Genomic DNA, 22,348 nt, shown 5'->3' on the forward strand with positions numbered 1-22,348 from the left:
CTGACTTCCCACCTGTAAAATGTGCAGGCGGTGGCGGGGAGGGCCATCAGGAGGGACCTATGGGCTTTATTTACCTTTTCTCCTCTCTGGCCTCCAGCCCCCAGGCCCTTCTGGGCTTCTCACTCACCCTCCCAGTCTGACTGTGTCCAGGACTCCATACCTGGTTCCCTGCCCGCATGTAGCGGCCCAGCTGGAGGGAGGAGGGAGAGGGGAGCCCACGACTGTTTCCCTCCCCACAGGTGGCTCCCAAAGGGATGTCCCAGCTCATCACGATGGCCTGCGGCTCCTGCTCCAACGAGAACGCCTTCAAGACCATCTTCATGTGGTACCGGGTGAGGTTTGGGGCATGCATGTGTATGCATGCGCGCGCACACACACACACACACACACACACACAAAGGCTCCTCAACCCCCAGCCGCACACTCAATCCTTGTCCAATTATTCACCCCAGTTGGCCAGAATATTGGACATCAGTGACCATGTCCAAAATCCAGGGAGGGCCACTGGCTAGTCAAGCCTTTCTGAATATCCCAGCAGAGAATGGTACAAAACCTCCCCAGTGTGCTTGGAATAACATACCATCTCACAGATCTTCACTGTTGCCAATAGAACAGGGATGAGCCTTATCCGTCCATCTATTTCATCGCAAGCACTGTGAACAGTCTTGTGCCTCCATCCAAACGTGTAACATCAACATGTGTGAGCAGCTCTTGAGAAAGCATCCCCTCATTGCCTAGATGTGCGTGCAGAGCGGCAGCTCTCCCTGCCCCAGGGCATCTCTGAGAATCTTTTCTGTTCCATTTTGTCAGGGCAAGGAAAGAGGCCAGTCAAGTTTCTCCAAAGAGGAGCTGGAGACGTGCATGGTCAACCAGGTGAGCCCAGCACCCGCTCCGCCCCGTGTGTGGGGTCCTGTCCTCCTCAAGTCGGAGGGTCGTCTCGGTTTGTAAAAAGAGATGCAACATCTGTGAAGTGCAATAAAACCAGCTGCATCTCATATCCCATTTGGAGATGAACAAAGGAAAACGACGAGAGGGTATGCTGGAGTTTTTGGGAGAAGGTGATGGTTTTCCCTGGGAGTCTTGGGGACCCAGTGGAGTTGAGCCAGGTCAACCTCCCAGAGACTCAGGGGCCCCCAAGGTGGCCTCTGCAATGTCCCCAGCGGCTCTTCCTGAGTCACCTGGAGGCAGGTCTGATTTCCTTGCCAAGTGGAAGGTCAGAAGGCAGTGCTGCTGTGCCGTTTGCTTAGGGCCAGGAGAGGCCTAGGCATTCGTGAATTCCTCCTGCGCCCAGGGTCAGCCCTGGAGGGCCAGGGAAAGCTGGCTTTCCTCCCATCCTGCTGGTCCAAAGCCTGGGCGTGTCCTGTGAGGGGCCCAGCTCAGCATCACGTCATGGGAGGCAGGTACCACCCCCACACCTGGCCCATCTACGGGCTGTGGGAACCAGAGCCACCGAACCAGGGAAAGGAGGGGGGCTGGGAGGAGCTGGAAGAGCCCGTCGATGGCCGGCCGGAGTGGTGATGGAAAGGAGAAAGGGGGTGGTGGGGGCCCTGGGGCAGCACGCCCACCCACCTTCAGGCTTGCCGAGAAAGATGGGCGCCCGTGATGCAGAACTTGGGAGAAGACAGAAGTTCAGAAATGTATCTCATGAAACCTCTTGATTTAAAAAAAAGAAAAAAAATCCACAGGCTGGATATTGACCTCTGGTGTCCAGTTTGTGACTTCCACCTGCAAGGGGACCCCTGGTTCTCCTGAGACTTCATACTCCTCGAGGTCCACGCGGGCAGCCGTCTAGGTCCCTGGCTCACAGTCCTGACCAATGGCTGTTTCCTGGTTCCAGGCCCCCGGGTGCCCCGACTACAGCATTCTCTCCTTCATGGGTGCTTTCCACGGGAGGACCATGGGTAAGGAGGGCCGTGGGATCCGGAGGCAGCAGGTAGGGTAATAACAACAACACAGTGATCGCTGCCTCTGAGCGGGCATAGCAGCTTCCGCTTATGGTCTCCTTGATTGCACACCACTCCCTGCAGACAAGGGGTGGCTGTTCCCACTTCGCAGATGTGGAAACTGAGGCTCAGCAAGGGAAGGAACATTCAAGGCCATTCAGTGGCAGAGCTAGGATTTAAACACTCGCCTCTCTGCCTTCAAAGAATTAGTCTGTGATAAATCAGAAAGCATCGACACATACACACACACAAAGACACAAGCGTGCGCCTTTAGCTTCAGGATGTTCCCAGAACTGGGGTTCTGCGGGCACCGGGTCTCCCCAGGCTGCCCCATATCATTCTCAAAAACAGTCCGGCAGAAACCAACACAATATTATAAAGCAATTTTACTCCAACTAAAAAGTAAATTTAAAAATAAATTAAAAGCATTTGCTGGAGTCCTACTTTATTGAAGGTACCATTCACTGAAGGCACAGCAGTTCTGAAATGAAAAAAGTACAATCTTTGCCTTCAAAAAAATCTAATAATTAGATAAAGACTTCGAGAATTAAGAGTACATCTTGACCTGCCCGAAAGTTTTTATAACTACTGTGATTAAAACCATTCATGAAAGTTTAGAGAGACCGTGTGATGGATTTGTTGTTGTTGTTCAGTCACTAAGTAGTGTCTGACTCTTTGCAACCCCATGGACTTCAGCACACCAGGTTTCACTACCTCCCAGAGTTTGCTCCAATTCATGTCCATTGAGTCGGTCACATAATGATGTAATGAATTGGTGATGTAATGAAGTAATGGATAGATGTGTTAATTCTGTTTATGAGAAGCCCAATCTTAATTTTCTGTGATCCAAAACATGAAATTTAATAAGTTCACAAACTTTGAAATTCTAAAGAACAACAACAAAAAAAAACAGTCCACCCTCCTTCCCCGAGTCAACCTCTCCTCTTCTGTTCTGCTGGGCTTAGGTTGCTTAGCAACCACGCACTCCAAAGCCATTCACAAGATCGACATCCCCTCTTTCGACTGGCCCATCGCACCGTTCCCACGGCTGAAATATCCTCTGGAAGAGTTTGTGAAAGAGAACCAACAAGAAGAGGCCCGCTGTCTAGAAGAGGTAACACCCGGACCCTCCTGGTCCTCTCAACACCCCGTCCTGACCCTCAGCACCCCAAGAATTAGCCCAGATAAGAGGAATACACACAGTGTCTGGGGATCCATGTGGCACTCCCTGGCTGGGACAGAGGGATAGGGAGCCACGTGTCCCAATGTTCCATGTTAGGAAAGGTAACGAGACACTGGTTTTGCCACCCAGCCTCCACCACCCGGCTTCTGGTACCCACTTCTGTATCATTTAAGTTTCTTTGGGGACAAGCTTCACTGACTCCAGAGTAAGAGAATATGAACTGATGGAAAGACTATGGGACAGCTCATAGGAAAACTGATTCCAGGGGATCCTCTAGTCCACTGTGTCAGTCTTCTCCAGAATCCTGGGGCTCTGGGGGGAGCCCTGGAGGTTGCAGGAGGTGGGGGAGGGACTAAGGATGGGCATCTCTGGTCACCACACCTTCACTTCAACCAACAGCCCCCACTTGATCTGTCCCAGATATTAGGGTTCCATTTAAGACGTTGAAAGGATTCTGTTGTTTGAGGGGGCAGGTGGGGAGTGGCTATCACTCATCAGATTTGGATTTGAGCTCAAATAAGGCTGGTTTGCCTCTTACCCACATCTTTCTTTTGAATTAATAGGTTTCACCTAGTAGGTGTGAAGCTAGGTGCTAGGTATTTCGTTGTTGCGGTGATTTAGTCGCTAAGTCGTATCTGACTCTTGCAACCCTATGGATTGTAGCCTGCCTGGCTCCTCTATGGGATTTCCCAGGCAAGAATATTGGAGTGGGTTGTCATTTACTGCTTCAGAGGATCTTCCCAACCCAGGGATCAAACCCACAACTCCTGCATTGCAGGCAAATTCTTTACCTCTGAGCCACCTGGCTATTTAGTGGTAAATAAAAGAAGCAAGATGATGGAGTCCAAGCAAAATAAGACCAGCCACATGTCCCCACAGTCGTCATATTTTTTTCTAGTCATCACATTTTTAAAAAGTGAAAGGACCTGGGTGATTAATTTTAATAACATTTTTTGAACCCAGTGTATCCCAAACATTACTGTGTCAATATGTCATTAATATTTTTAAATTATTGATGAGATGTTTTATATTCTTTTTTTGTGTTAAACCTTCAAACTACTGGGTGTATTTTAGACATAAAGCACATCTCATTTTGGACCAGCTGCATTCCAAGTGCTGGACAGACGTGTGTCTCTTTGCATCCTATCAGAAAGTGCAGATTAGTCAGAAACACAGTGCTGGACAAATAAACGAGAAAATAGTCATGCGATGACAAATTGCAAATGACACTCTGAAAGCAAAGAAAAGCATCTTACAACTTCCTTGGGGTCATTGGCGAGGCAGAGACCAGAATTACATCATTCACATAGATGATTTTTCTTTCATTCTGCATCACAGAGAAAGATTGCCCTTGTTACTATCTGGGTATGTGGTTTGGGTTTTTTAAATTAAGTATAATTATTAAATTATTAATGAAGTATCACAATTACTATTCCTTAATTATTTATAAGATGATGCCTATTTTAGAACAAGACTCCAAGAAATATAACCACTTGGGGAAAATCAGGTGCTTTTCTTACTACTCCATCACTGTTAACAGTTAAAAACTTTTTTTTCTTGTAATGACCTATAGGGAAGGAGAATCTGAAAAAGAATATGTATATGTGTGTGTGTGTGTGTGTGTGTGTGTGTGTAACTTAGTTTGCTTTATACCGGCAACTAACACAACATTGTAAATTAACTACACTTCAATGTTTTTTTTAATGATTTTAAGGTAGAAGGGTGCTCATTTCTCCACATACTCTCCAGCATTTATTATTTGTACACTTTTAATGGTGGCCACTGTGACTGGTGTGAGGTTGTAACTTACTGTACTTTTGATTTGCATTTCTCTAATAATTAGTAATGTTGAGCATCTTTTTATGTGCCTGTTGGCCATCTGTATGCCTTCTTTGGAGAAATGTCTATTTAGGCCTCCTGACCATTCTTTGATTGGGTCATTTGGTTTTCACTGAGTTATGTGAGCTGTTTGTATATTTTAGAAATTGAGCCCTTGTCTGTTGCATCATTTACAAGTATTTTCTCCCAGTTCATTGGTTGTCTTTTTGTTTTGCTTACGGTTTCTTTCGCTATGCAAACGCTTATACATTTGATTAGGTCCCACTTATTTATTTTTGCTTTTATTTCTATTACCTGGGAGACTGACCTGAGAAAATGTTGCTAAAATTTATGTCAGGGAATGTTTTGCCTCTGCTCTGTCCTAGGAGTTTTGTGGTGTCGTGTCTACGTCTAAGTCCCTAAGCCATTTCGAGTTCACTTTGTGTGTGGCATGAGGCTGTGTTCTAACATCACTGACTGCCGTGCGGCTGTCCAGCTCTCCCAGCACCACTCGCTAAAGAGAGACTGTCTTTTCTCCACTGTATATTCTAATGATAAGACACCATGACATCTTCAACATAACTCCCAGGGGTCCACAGCACCCCCCATGCCCATCCTCCTTGGGGACTGCCCCCCACGAGCCCTTGTCCCGGTCCCGCTTTGGAATCCAGGTGGAGGACCTGATCGTGAAATACCGGAAGAAGAAGCGGACGGTGGCCGGCATCATTGTGGAACCCATCCAGTCTGAGGGCGGAGACAACCACGCATCGGACGACTTCTTCCGGAAGCTGAGAGACATCTCCAGGAAGGTCAGTGCTGGGGCCATTTAGTTGGTTTTCCAGAGCAAACAGATGAGCCTGGACTCCTTGTAAACTTCCAGATGTTCACAGGCTACCTGTGGGCTTGGTGCATAGAAAACTTGAGGCTGACGGCAGTACAGGGAATTCTTCCCTAAAATCTTCTTCCAAAGTCAGCCTCTAACCTGCCGTCTTAGTTGGTGGTGGTGGTTTAGTTGCTAAGTCGTGTCTGACTCTTGCGACCCCGTGGACTGTAGCCCGCCAGGCTCCTCTGTCCATGGGTTCTCCAGGCAAGGATACTGGAGTGGGTTGCCATTTCCTACTCCAGGGGATCTTCCCCACCCAGAGATCAAGCCCAGGTCTCCTGCATTGCAGGCAGGTTCCATCTTAGGGAATGCCCAAACAAGAGAACATCCCAGGGAAAGCCTCAGCCCCCTCGTCCCTTTTCTTTGAAGGGATCCTACCTCATCTTTCAGCCCACAGAACCAAACTCTCCACAGAAACCAAATGAACAAACTTTATTTTAATATCATGTCTATTTTCGGCTTCCTAGATGACCCTGTGGGCTTCCCTTGTGGCTCAACTGGTTAAGGATCCGCCTGCAATGCGGGAGACCTGGGTTCGATCCCTGGGTTGGGAAGATCCCCTGGAGTGGGAAAGGCTACCCACTCCAGTATTCTAGCCTAGAGAATTCCAAGGGGGGGTGGGGTCTCAAAGAGTCAGACATGACTGAGCAACTTTCACTTTCAAATGACCCTAGTGGTAAAGAACCTGCCTGCCAATGCAGGAAGACATAAGAGATGTGGGTTAGATCCCTGGGTCGGGAAGATCCCCTGGAGAAGGGAATGACAGCCCCCTTCAGTATTCTTGCCTGGAGAATCCCATGAACAGAGGATTCTGGCCGGCTACAGTCCACAGGGTTGCAAAGAGTAGGACACAACTGAAGCATTTAGCATGCCCGCATATCTATTTTAATGTGTCTTGCATGTATAGCTGGCCCATCCAAGCAGTCAGTTTATGGATAAAGGTTTTAAAAATTGATCTAAACACAGATGCTAAGTAAATAATAGTCCAGGTAGACTTCCCTTGTGGTCTCCTGGTTAGGACTCTGTGATTTCACTGAAGGGGCAGGGGTTCAATCCCTGTTCCAGGAACTAAGATCCTGCCTACAGCACTGTGTGGCCAAAATTTAAAAAAGAAAAAAAATAAGACCAATAATAATAATAGTCTGGGTGCTGAGCAGAGCTGGCAAACATGGCATCTGAAGTTTGGGAAACGGGGCTGCCTTACAACTGGGACACGCCTCCATCTGAGCACGTTGGCCTGCTCAGGGACCAAAGCCAGTGGTTCAAGGAGCATTTGGTGTTCCGATTTTGTTCCAGTTGGTCAGTGGGAGGCCACGTGCAGACACAGCCCTGCAGGAACTGACTTCCTAAGCCTTGGTTTGGTTTTGCACAGCCTGAGAACACCGGCTAGGTGTGAGGTTCAGAAAGCAGTGGCTCTTGGGCTGGATTCGGGGATCTGGGTCCAAGGTGGGCGGGCCCAAAGTGGGCAGGTGTGCACAGTGTTCATCTCTCCCTAACCCCGCCTCCGCCAGCATGGCTGTGCCTTCTTGGTGGACGAGGTCCAGACTGGAGGAGGCTGCACTGGCAAGTTCTGGGCCCACGAGCACTGGGGCTTGGATGACCCGGCGGACGTGATGACCTTCAGCAAGAAGATGATGACCGGGGGCTTCTTCCACAAGGAGGAGTTGAGGCCCAACGCTGTGAGTGGGGACCCTGCGTGCCTGCCCCCCCATCTTTGCTTTCCAGGGCAGGGGGCGTTGTTTTCTCTTAACTGCTTCTTTCTCACCAACAAGGCACTCAGTAAATACCTAATGTCTCACAGAAGTTTCCGAAGCCTTATTTCTCATCAACCTAGTTTAAAGGCAATGGTTACAGTCACCCTAGCTCTCTCTGCAGGGTTGACTTTATAGCAGTCTATCATCAGGCTTCTAATTTTTCTCTCTGTGCACAAGCAAAAATATTGTCAATAGCTGCTGCCGTGAACAGAGCCTTTGTCTCTGACCCAGTTCTAAATACTCTGCTTGTACTTCTAATCCTTACAACATCTAACCAAGTAAATGTTGTTTTTCTCTGCCATTTTGCTAATGAGGAATCAGGCACAGAGAGGTTAAGTAAGTTGTTTAAGGTCACACAGCCGGTTAAGTGACCAAGTCAAGATATAAAGCCAGAGCTCTTGCTCTTAACCATTTTACTGGAATGCCATATGTACATATAGATTCTCTCTCTCTCATACACACACACACACACACACACACACACACACACACACACAGAGTCATCAAGGGCCCAGGGTCCCTCCTTCCATCATTCCTGCATGTAGCTTCTACCCTCAAGGTCACCTCATGATCCAAAATGGCTACTTGGGCTCCAGCCCTCAAGTTTCAGCTCGAGGCAGTAGGAAGGAAAAAGGAGGCCAGGACAAAGTGGCCCACTTCTCGTCTTTATGCAGCCTTCCCAGAAATCCCACAACGTTTCTGTTTCTACCGCTTTTGCCTGAGATCTGTTCGCGCGGCCACTCTTAACTGCAGGGGGGCGGGGGGCAGTGTGTTTCAGTTGGGCTGCACGGGTGCCGGAAAGAGTAGTAAAGCAAGCGGCCTTTAAGGGTCAGGCTGCCGTCAGTCCACTCCTGACTCCACCAAAGCGCTGTGTTTCCACAGACAGACCCCTTAACCTCTCAGAACCCCAGCTCATCCTTTATAAAAAGAAGAGTCGTGGTGATGAGGAGCCAGCTGTCTCAGTTTCCCCAGGGCTGAGGGGTTTTCCAGGGCCTGGATGAGTTGGTGTTCCTAATAGTAGTAACTATAAGACCCACAAGGACTTCCCTTGTAGCTCAGTCGGTAAACAATCTGCCTGAGTGCAGGAGACCTGGGTTTGATCCCTGGGTTGGGAAGATCCCCTGGAGAAGGGAACGGCAACCCACTCCAGTATCCTTGCCTGGAGAATCTCATGGACAGAGGAGCCTGGTGGGCTGTAGTCCATGGGGTCGCAAAGAGTCGGGCACGACTGGGAAACTAACACACACGTACATACCTAAGACCCACAGGGCTTTCTCAGTGGCTCAGCGGTAAAGAATCTACCTCAGTACAGGAGATGCAGGCTCGATCCCGGGGTCGGGAAGATCCACTGGAGGAGAGCATGGCAACCCACTCCAGTATTCCAGCCTGGAGAATCCCGTGGACAGAGGAGCCTGGCAGGCTACAGTCCATGGGGTCGCAAAGAGCCAAACACGACTGAAGCAACTTTAGCACACATGTGTAAGACCTATAAGGTTGCTGTGATGGAGAAAATTTGGTGAGACCATGTATTATCCTCCCAGCCCTTAGCATCTGCTTGCTGAGTTGATCTCTCTCCTCTTAAACGGGGAGAAGTGTGTCTGAGGGTACGTCTGGAACCTTCCTGATACCCCGTGTCTCCTTCTAGCCTTACCGGATCTTCAACACGTGGCTGGGGGACCCGTCCAAGAACCTGCTGCTGGCCGAGGTCATCAACGTCATCAAGCAAGAGGACCTGCTGAACAACGCAGCCCACGCTGGGAAGGTCCTGCTCACGGGGCTGCTCGACCTCCAGGTACTCCGCCACCCACGCCCAACCCCGGCCCTCCAAGACCCCCACCCACAGCTCCCCACGGCCCCCAGGGCAACAGCTGAGCCCTTCAGGGTGACATCGCACCCACTGCCCCAGCGATTCTGAGTGGGCTGTGCCATTTCTGTAGGGAGCACCTTCCTACTCCTCATTTCCAACCTTGTTCCTGGCTCCTGAGCTCCAAGTTTTCTTCTAACATCCTCCTCTGAGTTCAGACATCCCTCCTTTGAGAAACTGCCCCAACTCTCCTCTCTCCTTCCCACCCGTGCGCCGCCTGTTCCCTCCCCTGGATCATCTTCTACACCCTGGTCACTCCATAGCGGTGCTCTCCAGGGGGACAGATTGCAAGCTCCTGTCGTCGTTCAGCCGTGTCCGATTCTTTGTGACCCTGTGGACTGCAGCATGCCAGGCTTCCCTGTCCTTCACCATCTCCTGGAGCTTGCTCAAACTCATGTCCATCGAGTCGGTGATGGCATCCAACCATCTCATCCTCTGTCGTCCCCTTCTCCTGCCTTCAGTCTTTCCCAGCATCAGGGTCTTTTCCAATGAGTCAGTTCTTCACATCAGGTGGCCAGAATACTGGAGTTTCAGATTCAGCATCAGTCCTTCCAATAAATATTCAGGATTGACTTTCTTTTGGACTGACTGGTTTGATCTCCTTGCAGTTCAAGGGACTCTCAAGAGTCTTCTCCAGCACCACAATTCAAAAGCATCAGTTTTGCTTACAATCAAGATTGTAAGCTATACACATAATTTCAAAGGTCCTAGTAGCCATAGTAAAAGTTAAAAAGAAGGAGGTGAAGTTAATTTGAATAATTTGACCCATCATATCTAAAATATTATTTCAACATGCCATCAATATAGAAAATACCATGATATTTCACATTCTTCTCATAAGTCTTTGAAACCCAGTATGTATTTTACATTTAGTTGTTCAGTCACAAAGTCATGTCCTACTCTTTGCAACCCCATGGACTGCAGCACACCAGGCTTCCCTTTCCTTCACTATCTCCCAGAGTTTGCTCAAAGTCAAGTCCATTGAGTCAGTGATGCCATCCAACCATCTCATTCTCTGTTGCCCCCTTCTCCTCCTGCCCTGAGTCACCTAAGGCACATCCCAATTTGAACTCACATTTCAACAGCCATATGTGGCCACCTCATTGGACAGTAGAGCTCTCTTTTACAATTATCTGCCTTTGTTGTGTCTCTTCCCTGCACAACACACTCCCCTAGATTTGAGGGTGGGAGATGTTACTGGGAGGAACCACAGTGTCTCCAGGACTGGCCAGTCCAGCCCAGTAGTTAGGAGGAGAGCTGACCCTCCCCAGATGTCTGGACAGAAAGAGCCTTCCCTTGCTCCGGGGGCTTGAAGCATCTGGCCCCTGGTGAGCTCAGCAGAACCACTGATGATGATGGTGATGCCAACAGTGCTGTTGATGTTGAAGGGAGAAGGGACAGTAGTGAGAACAGCCTCCAGTGATTGAGACCCTGCTCTGGCCACGTCCTCTAACAGGGGGCCTCATGCATTCCTGGTTAAGTCCAACAGTAATGTTACTGATGTAAACACCACTGTTAGCCCCATTTTACAGATGAGGAAACTGAGGGGTGGAGGGTTATTAACTTGTCCAAAGCTACACAGCTTCTACTGTGCCTTTTCTTTCTTTCTTTCTTTTTAAAATGTATCTATTTATTTGGCTGCACTGCTCTACATTGCAGCACACAGGATCTTTAGTTGCAGCACGTGGAATCTAGTTCCCCAACCAGGGATGGAACTCAGGCCCCCAGCATTGGGAGTGTGGAGTCTTAGCTTCTGGACCACCAAGGAGGACTTCCACTGGGGTTTGAACCTGATTTTGGTGACCTTCAAAGTCCATGTTCTTTGCCAGTGTTCACCTCTGACATGATCAAAGACATCATCCTTTTTAAAATCACTTTTCCTTCAATTGAAAATTTGCTCTGTGCCAAGCATTGTGTTAAGTGCATTATCTCATTTAATCCTCAGAATACGATTACTGCATTTTAAGGGAAAATAAATGCAGGATCCTGCAGTTACATTTAAATTTCACAAGTCCAAAGCCCAGGGGAGAAAGGCAAGTACTAGACTTGGTTTCCGTCAGAGGGAAGAGGTAGGAGCTTCAGGGACCAACTTCCTCCTCCCCGGATAGGGATGTGAGAGTTAGCAAATTACAATACAGGACTCTCAGTTAAATTTAAAAGATGGGAACTAATTTTTTTTTTAGCACAAATATATCCCATGCAATGTTTGGGACATACTTACACTGAAAAATTAGAAGTTGCTTGTCAGGGGCTTCCTTGGTGGGTCATCGGTAAAGAACCCGCCTGCCAAGTCAGGAGACGTGGGTTCCACCCTGATCTGAGAAGATCCCACATGTTGGAGCAACTAAGTCCATGCGCCACAACTACTGAGCCTGTGCTCTAGAGCCCTGGAGCCGCGACTGCTGAAGCCTCCCTGCCTACAGCCCGTGTTCCGCAACAAGAGTTAGTTAAGTCGCTCAGTCGTGACCCCATGACTGCAGCACACCAGGCTTCCCTGCCCATCACCAGCTCCCAGAGTTTGCTCAAACTCATGTCCATCGAGTAGGTGATGCCATCCAGCCAGCTCATCCTCTGTCGTCCCCTTCTCCTCCCACCTTCAATCTTTCCCAGCATCAGGATCTTTTCAAATGAGTCAGCTCTTCGCATCAGGTGGCCAAAGTATTGGAGTTTCAGCTTCAGCATCAGTCCTTCCAATGAAGGAAATGGCAACCCACTCTAGTACCCTTGCCTGGAAAATCCCATGGACGGAGGAACCTGGTAGGCTACAGTCCATGGGGTCGCAAAGAGTCAGACACAGCTGAGCGATTTCACTTTCCTTTTTCCTTTCCTTGTACGTGCTCTAGAGATATCTGTTCTTTACAATCTCAGATCGGGGATAAAGATATACAATGCACAGTCCTCAATGTCAAGCCTTCAGGCCTTTCATGACTGTTTAGCCCTTCGGCTAGTGACGTCCTTTCTCAGCAACTCCCTCAAGGCTCTGGTAACAGTCACTAATGGCTTTCCATCAGTCACATCAGTACTTCAACATCTTGTTTTCAAGATGTTTTTCCACGATGTACTTTTTACTGCTCCCAGCCCTTTGCCTGGGGGTGATGAGAAAGTCATTCTTATTTTTCAAAGAAGCCCTGTTAATTATAGTACAGGCCTGTGCATAGCATATTCCCTACAGTACTCGGCAGCAAGAGAGGCCACCACAATGAGAAAACCACGCACCACGAGTAGAGAGTAGCCTTCCATGCACCGAAACTAGAGAAAAGCTCACACAGCAAGGAAGACCCAACACAGCCAAAAATAAATAAAGTTAAAAAAGAAAAGAAGTTGCTTATTTGAAATTTATCTGGGTGTCCTGTATGTTTTTCTGGCACCTCTAAGCCAGGACAAGTTGAAGTTAGAAAAATATAATTCTCATTTTCTGGATGGGAATGGGGAGCTTTAAACCCAGGTCTGCCTGATGGCAGACGCTGAAGGGGTTAAGTGTGGCTGCTGCGACAGCTGAGCCCCTCCAACTGTGGTGCAAGTAGCTTGAAGGGGGATTTCTTTTTCTTTTCTTGGACTGGATTTGCATTTAGACTGAGGCTGGGTGGGAGCAGGTGCTAGAAAAAGCCTCTGGGAAGGATGGAAGCAGAAGGACCTTCCCTTCTGCTGCCCATTCCTTCCCCCGTTGCCAGGGTGGCAGGGGAAATGTCAGGCACTTCTTCGTCCCCTGGGGGGACAGCTGGGCCCCCGTTGCAGTTGTCAGTGCTGGAGTGTGGACGTGTCAGAGCCGGCCAGGTCCTGCAAGGATCCTGTTGTTCTGAGGCTGTCCCTGCCCTGAGCCGAGTGGCCGTGAGGTCCACGGGGACTGATGGCTGCCTTGGCTTTTTTCTTTTTTACTGACCTGGGTCTTTGTTGCGCGTGGGCTTTGCTCTGGTTGCTCTGAGCAGGGGCTCACCTCTAGTTGCAGCGTGCAGGCTTCTTATTGCAGTGGCTTCTCTTATTGCAGAGCACGGGGTCTAGGATGCAGGCCTCAGTCCTTGTGGTGCACAAGGCTTAGCTGCCTTGCAGGACATGAGATCTTCCCAGACCAGGGATGGAACCCATGTCCCCTGCACTGGCAGCGGATTCTTAACCCCTGGACCACCAGAGAAGTCTTGCTTTCCTTTGCACTGATGCCGGCCTTGTCTCCCGATTGCAGGCCCGGTTCCCCCAGCTTATCAGCAGAGTCAGAGGGCGAGGCACCTTCTGCTCCTTCGACACTCCAGATGAATCCGTGCGGAATAAACTCATTTCAATAGCCAGAAACAAAGGTAAGACAGCCAGGTGGGGGGAAGTGACCACAGTTCCTGGTCGGGGGCCCAGTGGGGGCACAGAAGGTGAACCTTCACAGGACTAAAAATAGTCTCAATCTCCTTTCTCAAAAGAAGAGAAAGTTATCAGGGAGCTTTCTTTGTATGTTGATTCATGTGACGATATTCCCTGAGGTAAGTGGTTCCTATGCTGGAAAGGATCAGGAAACCTTCCTTCAAGGAGCTTTCAGTCTAGCAGGAAGGGGTGACATCAAAGAGAATATTTCAGAAACAGTCTATTACAGTTTTAAGTCCTAGGATGGAAGAAAAGGAGCTAGAGAGAAAATAGCTGGGGAAAATATCCAGGAAGTCAGGGAAGGCTTCCTGGAGGAAGTGGCATTTTGCTGGATGAATTGCAGTTGGCCAGGTGAAGAAGGTGAGGAGGAGCATTTTGGGCAGAGAGAGGGAGGTGTTCCTTTAGCTGGGTGAGATGGGGCTTAGAGTGTGACAAGCGACAGAGGCAGCGGCGGGTGAATCAGGTTCAGGTGGATGATGTTCAAGGTTCCGGACTTTCTCCTGAGAGCTATGGGAGCCCTGAAAGTTTTCAGTGGGGGAGATCAGAGTGCCTGCTAGGTGACTAAGCTGGTATCTTTCATGTGGACCATCTTAGAGGATCCCAGCAGCAACCCTGAAGGGTAGGGTAATTCATCTCTTGAGAATGAAAAAAACAAGTCTCAGACACTGTGCAACCTAGGCAAGGACCCCCATCTAGTCAAAGGTGAAGTCACCCTTTAAAATAAGTACATTATGGGGATTCCCTGATGGTCCAGTGGTTAAGACTCTGTGCTTCCCATGCAGGGGGCACAGGTTCTGTCCCTGGTCCAGGACACTAAGATTCCCGCAGGCCATAAATAAATAGATTTTTAAAATAAAATAAGCAGATTCCAGGAACTCCCTGGTGGTCCACTGGTTAAAACTCAGCACTTTCACTGCTGGGACCACAGATTCCATCCCTGGTTGGGGAACTAAGATCCCATATGCTAAAAAAAGATAATACGCAGATGCTGTCTCTTGGCCATGCTGACCTGCCCACACTTTTGTAATTTATTTCTTTTTCCATAATTGCATTTATTCAGTTACTTCTGGCCGCACTCAGGCTTTCTCTAGTTGTGGGGAGCAGGGGCTACTCTCTAGCCGCGTGGTGCAGGGGCTTCTCACTGTGCTGGCCTCTCTCGTGGCGGAGCACGGGCTCTGGAGCACGCGTGGCACATGGGCTTAGTTGCTCCGTGGCATGTGGGATCTTCCTGGACCAGGGATTGAACCTGTGTCCCCTGCACTGTAGGCCAATTCTTAACCACTGGACCACCAGGGAAGCGCTGTCATTTAGCTCTTTACCTATTTTCTCTCCCTGCCGCACCGAGTTCCCGGAAGGCAGGGACTTGATCTCAGGGTTTCTCCATCAGCAGGGCGAGTTTGGGGCAACAGAGCTGGCATTCACAGTTGGGAGGGAGGGAAGAGAGAAGGGTGGGCAAGCCGGGCGATGGGAGAGAACAGGAAGGAAGGCTGGATGGGTGCCTGGGGGAAGGATGAAACAGTCCAGATGGATGGTAGCACCCCTGTGTGACTGCCCCCCGGGGGACCCCCAGCAGGTGACTCTGAGCCTGAGCGCCTAACCCCCCCCACCCCATGCCTCTCCTTCCAGGCCTGATGCTGGGGGGCTGTGGCGACAAGTCCGTCCGCTTCCGCCCCACTCTGGTCTTCCGAGATCACCACGCCCACCTGTTCCTCAACATCTTTAGTGACATCCTGGCCGACTTCAAGTAAAGAAGCCCTCTCCTCCGCGCTCTGAGGACGGCCCGACCTCAACCGTTGTCCAATTGATTAGTTCGCCTAATTCATGTTTTCACTCAAAGTTTCAGAGGTGAAGGCATAAACTGGAGGGTTACTCGTGAAGAGGAGGGGATGTCTCTGGCGGCTTGGGGGCAGGGAGGGGCTGGTTGGGGTCTCCGTCTCCGCGGAGCCGGTGGCGCACATTGATTTTCAGCTCAGAGATTCTGCTTGAGCCCTGGACTTAGTCTTAGGATGGTCCCCAGGGGTCCTGGCCATGTAACTGCCCCCCGGGTACCCCCACAATACCTTTGGAAGCCAGTCAAGGGAATGACACCTGCTGCTGGGGCTGGCGGCCGGGACTCCTGGGTTCCGTTCCACTCGAGTGACACATTCAGAGAGGGGAGGATGCTGGTTCCCCCTCCCCTGTCCTATGCAAACAGACTCACGTCCCCCTCACCCCCCTTCCCGGCCCTGGAGCTCTGAGCATGTCCCATGGCAGTGCAGTGATGGGCAGGACAGAGCATGGGAAGGCCGGATGGCAGAGACATGGGACTGAGCTCCGGGCTGTGGGAAGGGGGTCTTCTGGCCACTCCCCCGATGCATCTGGGGATGCCTCTCCAAACTGTGAATTCTCTCCTTGATGGGGCTTCGTCCTGGGAGAATCTCTGGGCGGCATCACCAACAGGTCTTAGTCACCACCCTCATTCCCCAAGTCCCCTCCCTCCTGGGAAAGAAAGCTGTGGCCCATCACCCTGGGACACACCCCCGGGAGTGTCAGCCCAGGCCGGGGGCAGCAGAGACCCCCCTCTTCCCGTCCCCCTGGCATCTGGGGTCTGACTTTGGACCCCTGGTCCGGAGGGGAACCTTTCTCTAGCTTTTGCTCATCCACCTCTGCTCCACATGTGAGCAGCCCCCCAGGAACGGCTTTGCTGCTCCGTCAGAGGGAATTGGTTACAGGACCAGGTTTCTTCTTGCAGGAGGCGTCACACATTATAAGTGCAGAGCTCCAGGCAGGAAAACACAGCCTGTCAGGGCGCGGCAATTCGTGTGTCGTCATTGCTCCGAGTCAGACGTTTTCCTGCCTTGTGTGAGTGTGAGAGGACCAGGCAGGTGATGTTTAGAGGCTTCACTGGATGATGGCTGAGGTTCAAGGGGGTCTCTCCTGGAGGTGAGGCAATTTTGCAACTAATTTGACTTCAGATGCTCCTAAAACAGAGCAGCAGGTCGTCCTAGAACAATGAGGTGTGGTTTAGCAGGTAGATGAAGGAAGTCTGTCCAAAAGGAAGCCACTTGGGTCTCCCCCTGTTTTGGCTGACAGTTTTGGGGAAACAGGCAGATCAAGAATCTCAATTCAGCACTTTTCTCTTTTAGTAACTAATCATCCAAAGATCTCAAAGTGCTTTGGTTTTTTCTTCCCGCTTCCACTGTTGAGCAGATTTGGTCATCAACCTATCTTTGCCGAGAGTGAAAGGCAAACTCACATGCTTAACAAGAACACGGACAGATCCATAAATACTGGTTCACCCCACATCCTGCACTCTGTGCTAATCTTGCTTTTAAGGAGCTCTGCTCTGTCCCAGGGCATGCACACTGACAGCTAAATGGAGTTCCCTCTCTCCACAGCTTTTACTCACTTGTAGATTCATTTGTTTATCCAGTTATTCATTCATGAAACTTGCATTAAATACCTGCTCTGTCCCAGGCCAAGCGCTAAGCACTAGAAATCCAAAGGTGAAATAAAACCTAGTCCCTGCTCTCAAGGGACTCACCCTCCCATTGGGAACAACAGACTCTTAAACCAACAATCAATGCAGTATGTATGGGAACATCGGGAAATCAGAGGGAGTGACCTGATCCACCTAAGGGTCAGAGGAGGGTCCAAGGAGAAAGTGACATTTGAGCAGGGTTTTGCAGGATGCGTAAGAGTTCACCTAGCAGACAAGGCAAGGAAGCGTTGCAGAAAGGGAACAGCATATGCAAAGACACATCTGTTCACAGCCTCACACCTTTCACAGGGGATCCAGATTCCACAGGCAATATCCCAAGATTCAAGGCCTTATTTAACAAACAAGCAAAATGCAAATCAAACCATACTTCACATATGCTTTCTCTTGAGAACCTTAGCATCGGATCCAAACATACAGTGAGGTTCCTGGAGTCCAAAAGGTTTTTAAGCCAGTGCACAACCAGAAACATGGCTCTCTTTGGTGGGGAGAGTGGCTCCAGTATTTTGTTCTCTCCCCATAGGGCATGGACAGATAAATGAAATCTTTTTTTTTTTTTTTTAATCTGGAGGGTCATGACCAGACTTATTCACTCCTTACCAAGGGAAGGTACTTCTTGGAAAACTTTTTAAGCCATTTATCAGCCAGTTCTCGTTGACTCAGGGCTGAGTGAGTTCCTGAGACATCCTCTTTTGGGGGTGGGGGGTCTAGCTGGAAGAATTTCAAAATAAAGATTCTCAGCAGTGTTCAAGAAACTTGTCAGAGGTTAGTGGAACACAGGGAGAGCAGAAGACAGGTGCAGAAGCGTTTTTGTGACCTATGGTCCGGAAATGAATCCATCCCACATTAGTGCAGAAGAGTCCGTGCAGAAGAGTTTTTGTGACCTATGGTCCAGAAATAAATCCATCCCACATTAGTGCAGAAGAGTCCGTTCAGAAGAGTTTTTGTGACCTGTGGTCTGGAAATGAATCCATCCCACATTAGTGCCATGGAGTTTAGTACGTGTCGCTAGGAAATCTCATCCCTTTTGCAGAAAAACGAGGTCCAGTAATAGCAAATCTTAGCACATCCTCACTTTTATTATAAATGGGTGTTTTTTTTATAATTTTTACTGACACTCAGTAACCATGCAAAGTTGTGCACAACATTCATCTGTCTATATATCTGTACGTGTCTGTATCTATCTATATATCAGCTCATGGTAGAAAACCATAGCTAGGGAACCTCGCCAACTTACCTGCATACAAAGTGATCTTGTTTACAGTATTCTGTTGACAGTGCCAATAAATGATAAAGAAATTAACATGTCACAATGTAATGGATGACCCTATGCCCAACTCCATGAATTCAACCTGTTTCCTGTGTTAATCAGTATTCTTAAATTAAAAACAAAATGTTTATAATGGAAACACCTGCGTTTAAGTGGCCTTTTTGGTTAGAAATGGTTTTGGTAAGGACTCATTTGACAGGTTCTTATTAAGCACATATGATATACCTCTTCGGGATGTCGTGGGGGAACTCTGTGCCCGCGTTAAATCTGCCTTGGGCTCAGGAAGCCTGCTGAGGCCACTCAGTTCATCAGAGTTCACCCAAGGTATACCACGTGTTGGGGGTGGACAAGGCGTGGTCCTCAGCTCATCTGCTGTGGGCCCGTGTAAGGACCAGGACACAGGATGATGCTATTCGTGAACCAAGCATAGACCCAAGGCAGGGTGGAAGTTAGGCCCTGAATTCAACTTCACGATTGAGTGAGAACTGCTCCAATGACTCAGAGGAGGGGGTAGAAGGCATTCCAGACCAAAAGAACAGCTAGCTGAAGGCTGGGTGAGGCAGGCAGGTCTGTGGCATTCAGCATGACTATATCACAAAGACGGGGAGATGGGAAGAGCCTGGAGACCAGGCCAAAGAAAAAGGCAGGGCATGGATCCAGAGGGCCTTCTGGGCCAGGCTGGGCCTTCCACACAGTGATGGAGCCACCGAAGGTCTGGGGTAAGGGGTAATCAACATGCATTCTAGAAAGAATGCCCTGAGTGTCCCCTGTGAACAAGAGAGCCTGGACGACCAGGTGGGAATCTGGCCATCGAGATGACCAGGTGGCCGGGTCAGGACAGCAGTTACGGGTTGGATGGGGAGAGGTCGAGCACAGAACTCACAGAGTCCAGGACACTGACAGTCCACACTAGATACCTTGTGCTGCTTCATTTTTTAATATTTTTTAATTTAGTTGGCTGTACCAGGTCCCAGTTGCAGCACGTGAGATCTTTTCTTTTTTTTCAGTTGTGCTGTGTGGGATCTAGTTCCCTGACCAGGGGATCGAACCCAGGCCCCCTGCCTTGGGAGCGTGGAGTCTTAGCCACTGGGAAATCCCAACACTGGATGCACTTTGGAGTCGCCCTAAAGAGCTTTATAAAACCCCTAATGCTTGTGCCCCACCCCAAACCAATTCAACTGCCTTCTTTCTGCCACCACTTGAGGTGGTAAGTGAAGGACCAGTTGGAATCAGCCCACAGGCAGGTGCAGCGTGGGAAAGCAGGGAAGAGATGCTGAGTCAGCACCTGTGAAACTAAAACAGTCTGCCTCTTCGGTCCTCCTGGTGTCCTGACCTGGAACCAGGCAGGGATCGTGGGTTCCTGACTCGTTTCTGCACCCAGCTATCTCCGTACCCCTACACAGCCCTTATTTTTCTCACGTGGAAAATGTATGGTTTGGATCACAGGACTTCCAGTGTTCCTTCTGGCTGGGACACCCAACACGTCTATGAAATAATTGGACTTGGAAAGTAATATTTACCATTAAATGTGCTTTTAAGAATAATCACAGGTAATGATAATATTTATCATTTGTTTGAACATCTACTACATGTAAGCATATTCCGCTGAAAGTGAAAGTGTGAGTCGCTCAGTCATTTCCGACTCTCTGTGACCCCATGGACCATGGCCCACCAGGCTCCTCTGTCCATGGGATTCTCCAGGCAAGACTACTGGAGTGGGTTGCCATGCCTCCTCCAGGGGATCTTCCCTACCCAGAGACGGAACCTGGGTCTCCTGCATGGCAGGCAGATTCTGAAGTACCATCTGAGCTACCAGGGAAGCCCATATTCTGCTGGGGCTTTGTAATTGTCACAACACGCCTATGCATGTGGTAGCCTGTTTGTAAAATGAGAAGCCTGATGCTCAGAGAGGTTGGAGACCCTGCCCAGCATCATACAGTCTGGAAGCAGGGATTTGAGACACGGGCGGGGGTGTGAGTGCGCACACTCCGTCAACATGGGGTTGCTTGAGGAGCGACCACTCAGGACACTTCTCTCTGCCACTCTGGCCACTGGCCTGAGAAAGTGGACTTGAACTGGTCAGCATTAGTGTAAGCTCCTGAACGTATATCCCTCAGGCAGGTAGGTGGAAGGTGCCAGGACGTCTGTTACAAAGTTACTGCTTCCATTCTTCTGTCCTTCTTCCCACAGGACCCCAGAGGCAGGCAGGACAAGGCAGGAGAATGACTAATCAGCTGCTTTCTAGCTGGGTGAACTTGAACAAGTCCCTTCACTTCTCTGAGCTTCACCCGCAGAGAGAGACTGATCATGGTAATGCAGCTGACACTTACTAAGGGCTTTCTGGACTGAGCACTATTGTAAGTGCTTTGCGTGTAGGAAGTCAGTCCCTTCAACCACCTTCGGGGGTGCTTTTAGTGTCAATTCACAAAAGAAGAAACCAAGGCACAGACAGCAATTATTGACTGGCCCAAAATCACAGCCTGGGAGTGACAGGGCTGGGGTTCTGACCAGCTTGGAGTCTTGCTTCCAAACATGGTGCTTTCCATATTCATGCAGCTGCTGGCTCTCCTATTTCCAGCCCTTGCTGGGGGGATTCAAGAAAAGCACATAATCATCACCTGACACGTAATAGGTGCTGAATACATGCTGGTTCCTTCGGCCACTTGATCTCCAAGCACAGAGTTCACACATAGCTCTGAATATAAAATCTACGTCCCAACAAGGAGACAAGTCCCACCAGATCCCAGGGTAGATTACAACAGTTAACCGGGAAAATGGATGCTTGTCTCTAGGGTTGGTACAGACATGGCCAGATGGTATTGGCCCTGCCTGATTAACCCTCAGCAGGCAAGAATTTACAGTTGAATGAATGCTACACGATCAAAACAAGGCCATAAAGGTTGGGATTCTGCCCAGGTTTCAAAAGGACACTGAGGCTTTCCACTTAGGACTGAATTTAGTCCTGAATTCTTAAAGCAGCCAAGGGCAAGCTCCTAGTTATTTGAGTAACTTGCCCCAGGCTGACCTGCTGCAAGCAGCTGGCCCATCAGATCTGTTTTGGGGATTGCATTAAATGTGCCTGTTTATGATGGGCTGGGGGTGGACTACCTGGGCCTGTAACAAGGTAAGGCTCAGTTTCAGTAACCAGGAGAGGAAGGACAGGGCTTCCCAGGTGGAGCTAGTGGTAAAGAACCCGCCTGCCAATGCAGGAGATGTAAGAAACTTGGGTTTGATCCCTGGGCGGGGAAGATCCCCTGGAGGAGGGCATAGCAACACACTCCAGCATTCTTGCCTGGAGAATCTTCATGAACAGAGGAGCCTGGTGAGCTACGGCCCATAGGGTCACAAAGAGTCGGACGCAACTGAAGCGCCTTAGCACACACGCATGCATAGTAAGGACAATAGTTCCCAGCTATGCACACTGGGAATGCCCCTGGCTGCAGCTGACCTCACCAGTCTGGAAGACCCCCTGTCTTAGCTCAGGCTGCTCAAACAGGATACCATAGGCAGGGACATCCCTGGTGGTCCAGTGGTTAAGACTCTGGCTTCCAATGCAGAGGCATGGGTCCCATCCCTGGTTGGGGAACTAAGATCCTAAGACCTCACATGCCACACAGCACAGCCAAAAAATATAAAGTAACATTAAGAATATCAACTTTAAAAAATAAATACTAACAAAAATAAATTTTAAAAAAGAATACCTTAGATAGGGCAGCATAAACAGCCAACATTTATTTCTCACAAGTCTGGAGGCTGGAAGTTCATGGTTGGGTCCTTGGTGAGGGTCTCTTCCTACCTGTCCTCACAGGGC

The 22,348-nt window shown here is 49.4% G+C and overlaps 1 protein-coding gene across 3 annotated transcripts in view; it reads left to right on the forward strand.

Moving 5' to 3' along the window:
* The window catches only part of ABAT (4-aminobutyrate aminotransferase), an 86,089-nt gene extending 67,413 nt beyond the window's left edge, over nucleotides 1-18,676 (forward strand). For all 3 annotated transcript variants that reach the window (XM_070460667.1, XM_070460666.1, XM_020892304.2), the window contains 9 exons: nucleotides 240-332; nucleotides 811-873; nucleotides 1,838-1,901; nucleotides 2,909-3,057; nucleotides 5,616-5,753; nucleotides 7,339-7,506; nucleotides 9,227-9,373; nucleotides 13,623-13,734; nucleotides 15,416-18,676. In XM_070460667.1, the coding sequence (XP_070316768.1) occupies nucleotides 240-332; nucleotides 811-873; nucleotides 1,838-1,901; nucleotides 2,909-3,057; nucleotides 5,616-5,753; nucleotides 7,339-7,506; nucleotides 9,227-9,373; nucleotides 13,623-13,734; nucleotides 15,416-15,537 (1,056 nt within the window). In that variant the 3' untranslated portion in view covers nucleotides 15,538-18,676. The remainder of the gene's footprint in view (nucleotides 1-239; nucleotides 333-810; nucleotides 874-1,837; nucleotides 1,902-2,908; nucleotides 3,058-5,615; nucleotides 5,754-7,338; nucleotides 7,507-9,226; nucleotides 9,374-13,622; nucleotides 13,735-15,415) is intronic.
* The last annotated feature ends 3,672 nt before the right edge of the window (nucleotides 18,677-22,348 follow it).

The sequence above is a fragment of the Odocoileus virginianus genome, chromosome 33 (genome assembly GCF_023699985.2).
Source record: "Odocoileus virginianus isolate 20LAN1187 ecotype Illinois chromosome 33, Ovbor_1.2, whole genome shotgun sequence".
NCBI classification, from domain to species: Eukaryota; Metazoa; Chordata; class Mammalia; order Artiodactyla; family Cervidae; genus Odocoileus; species Odocoileus virginianus.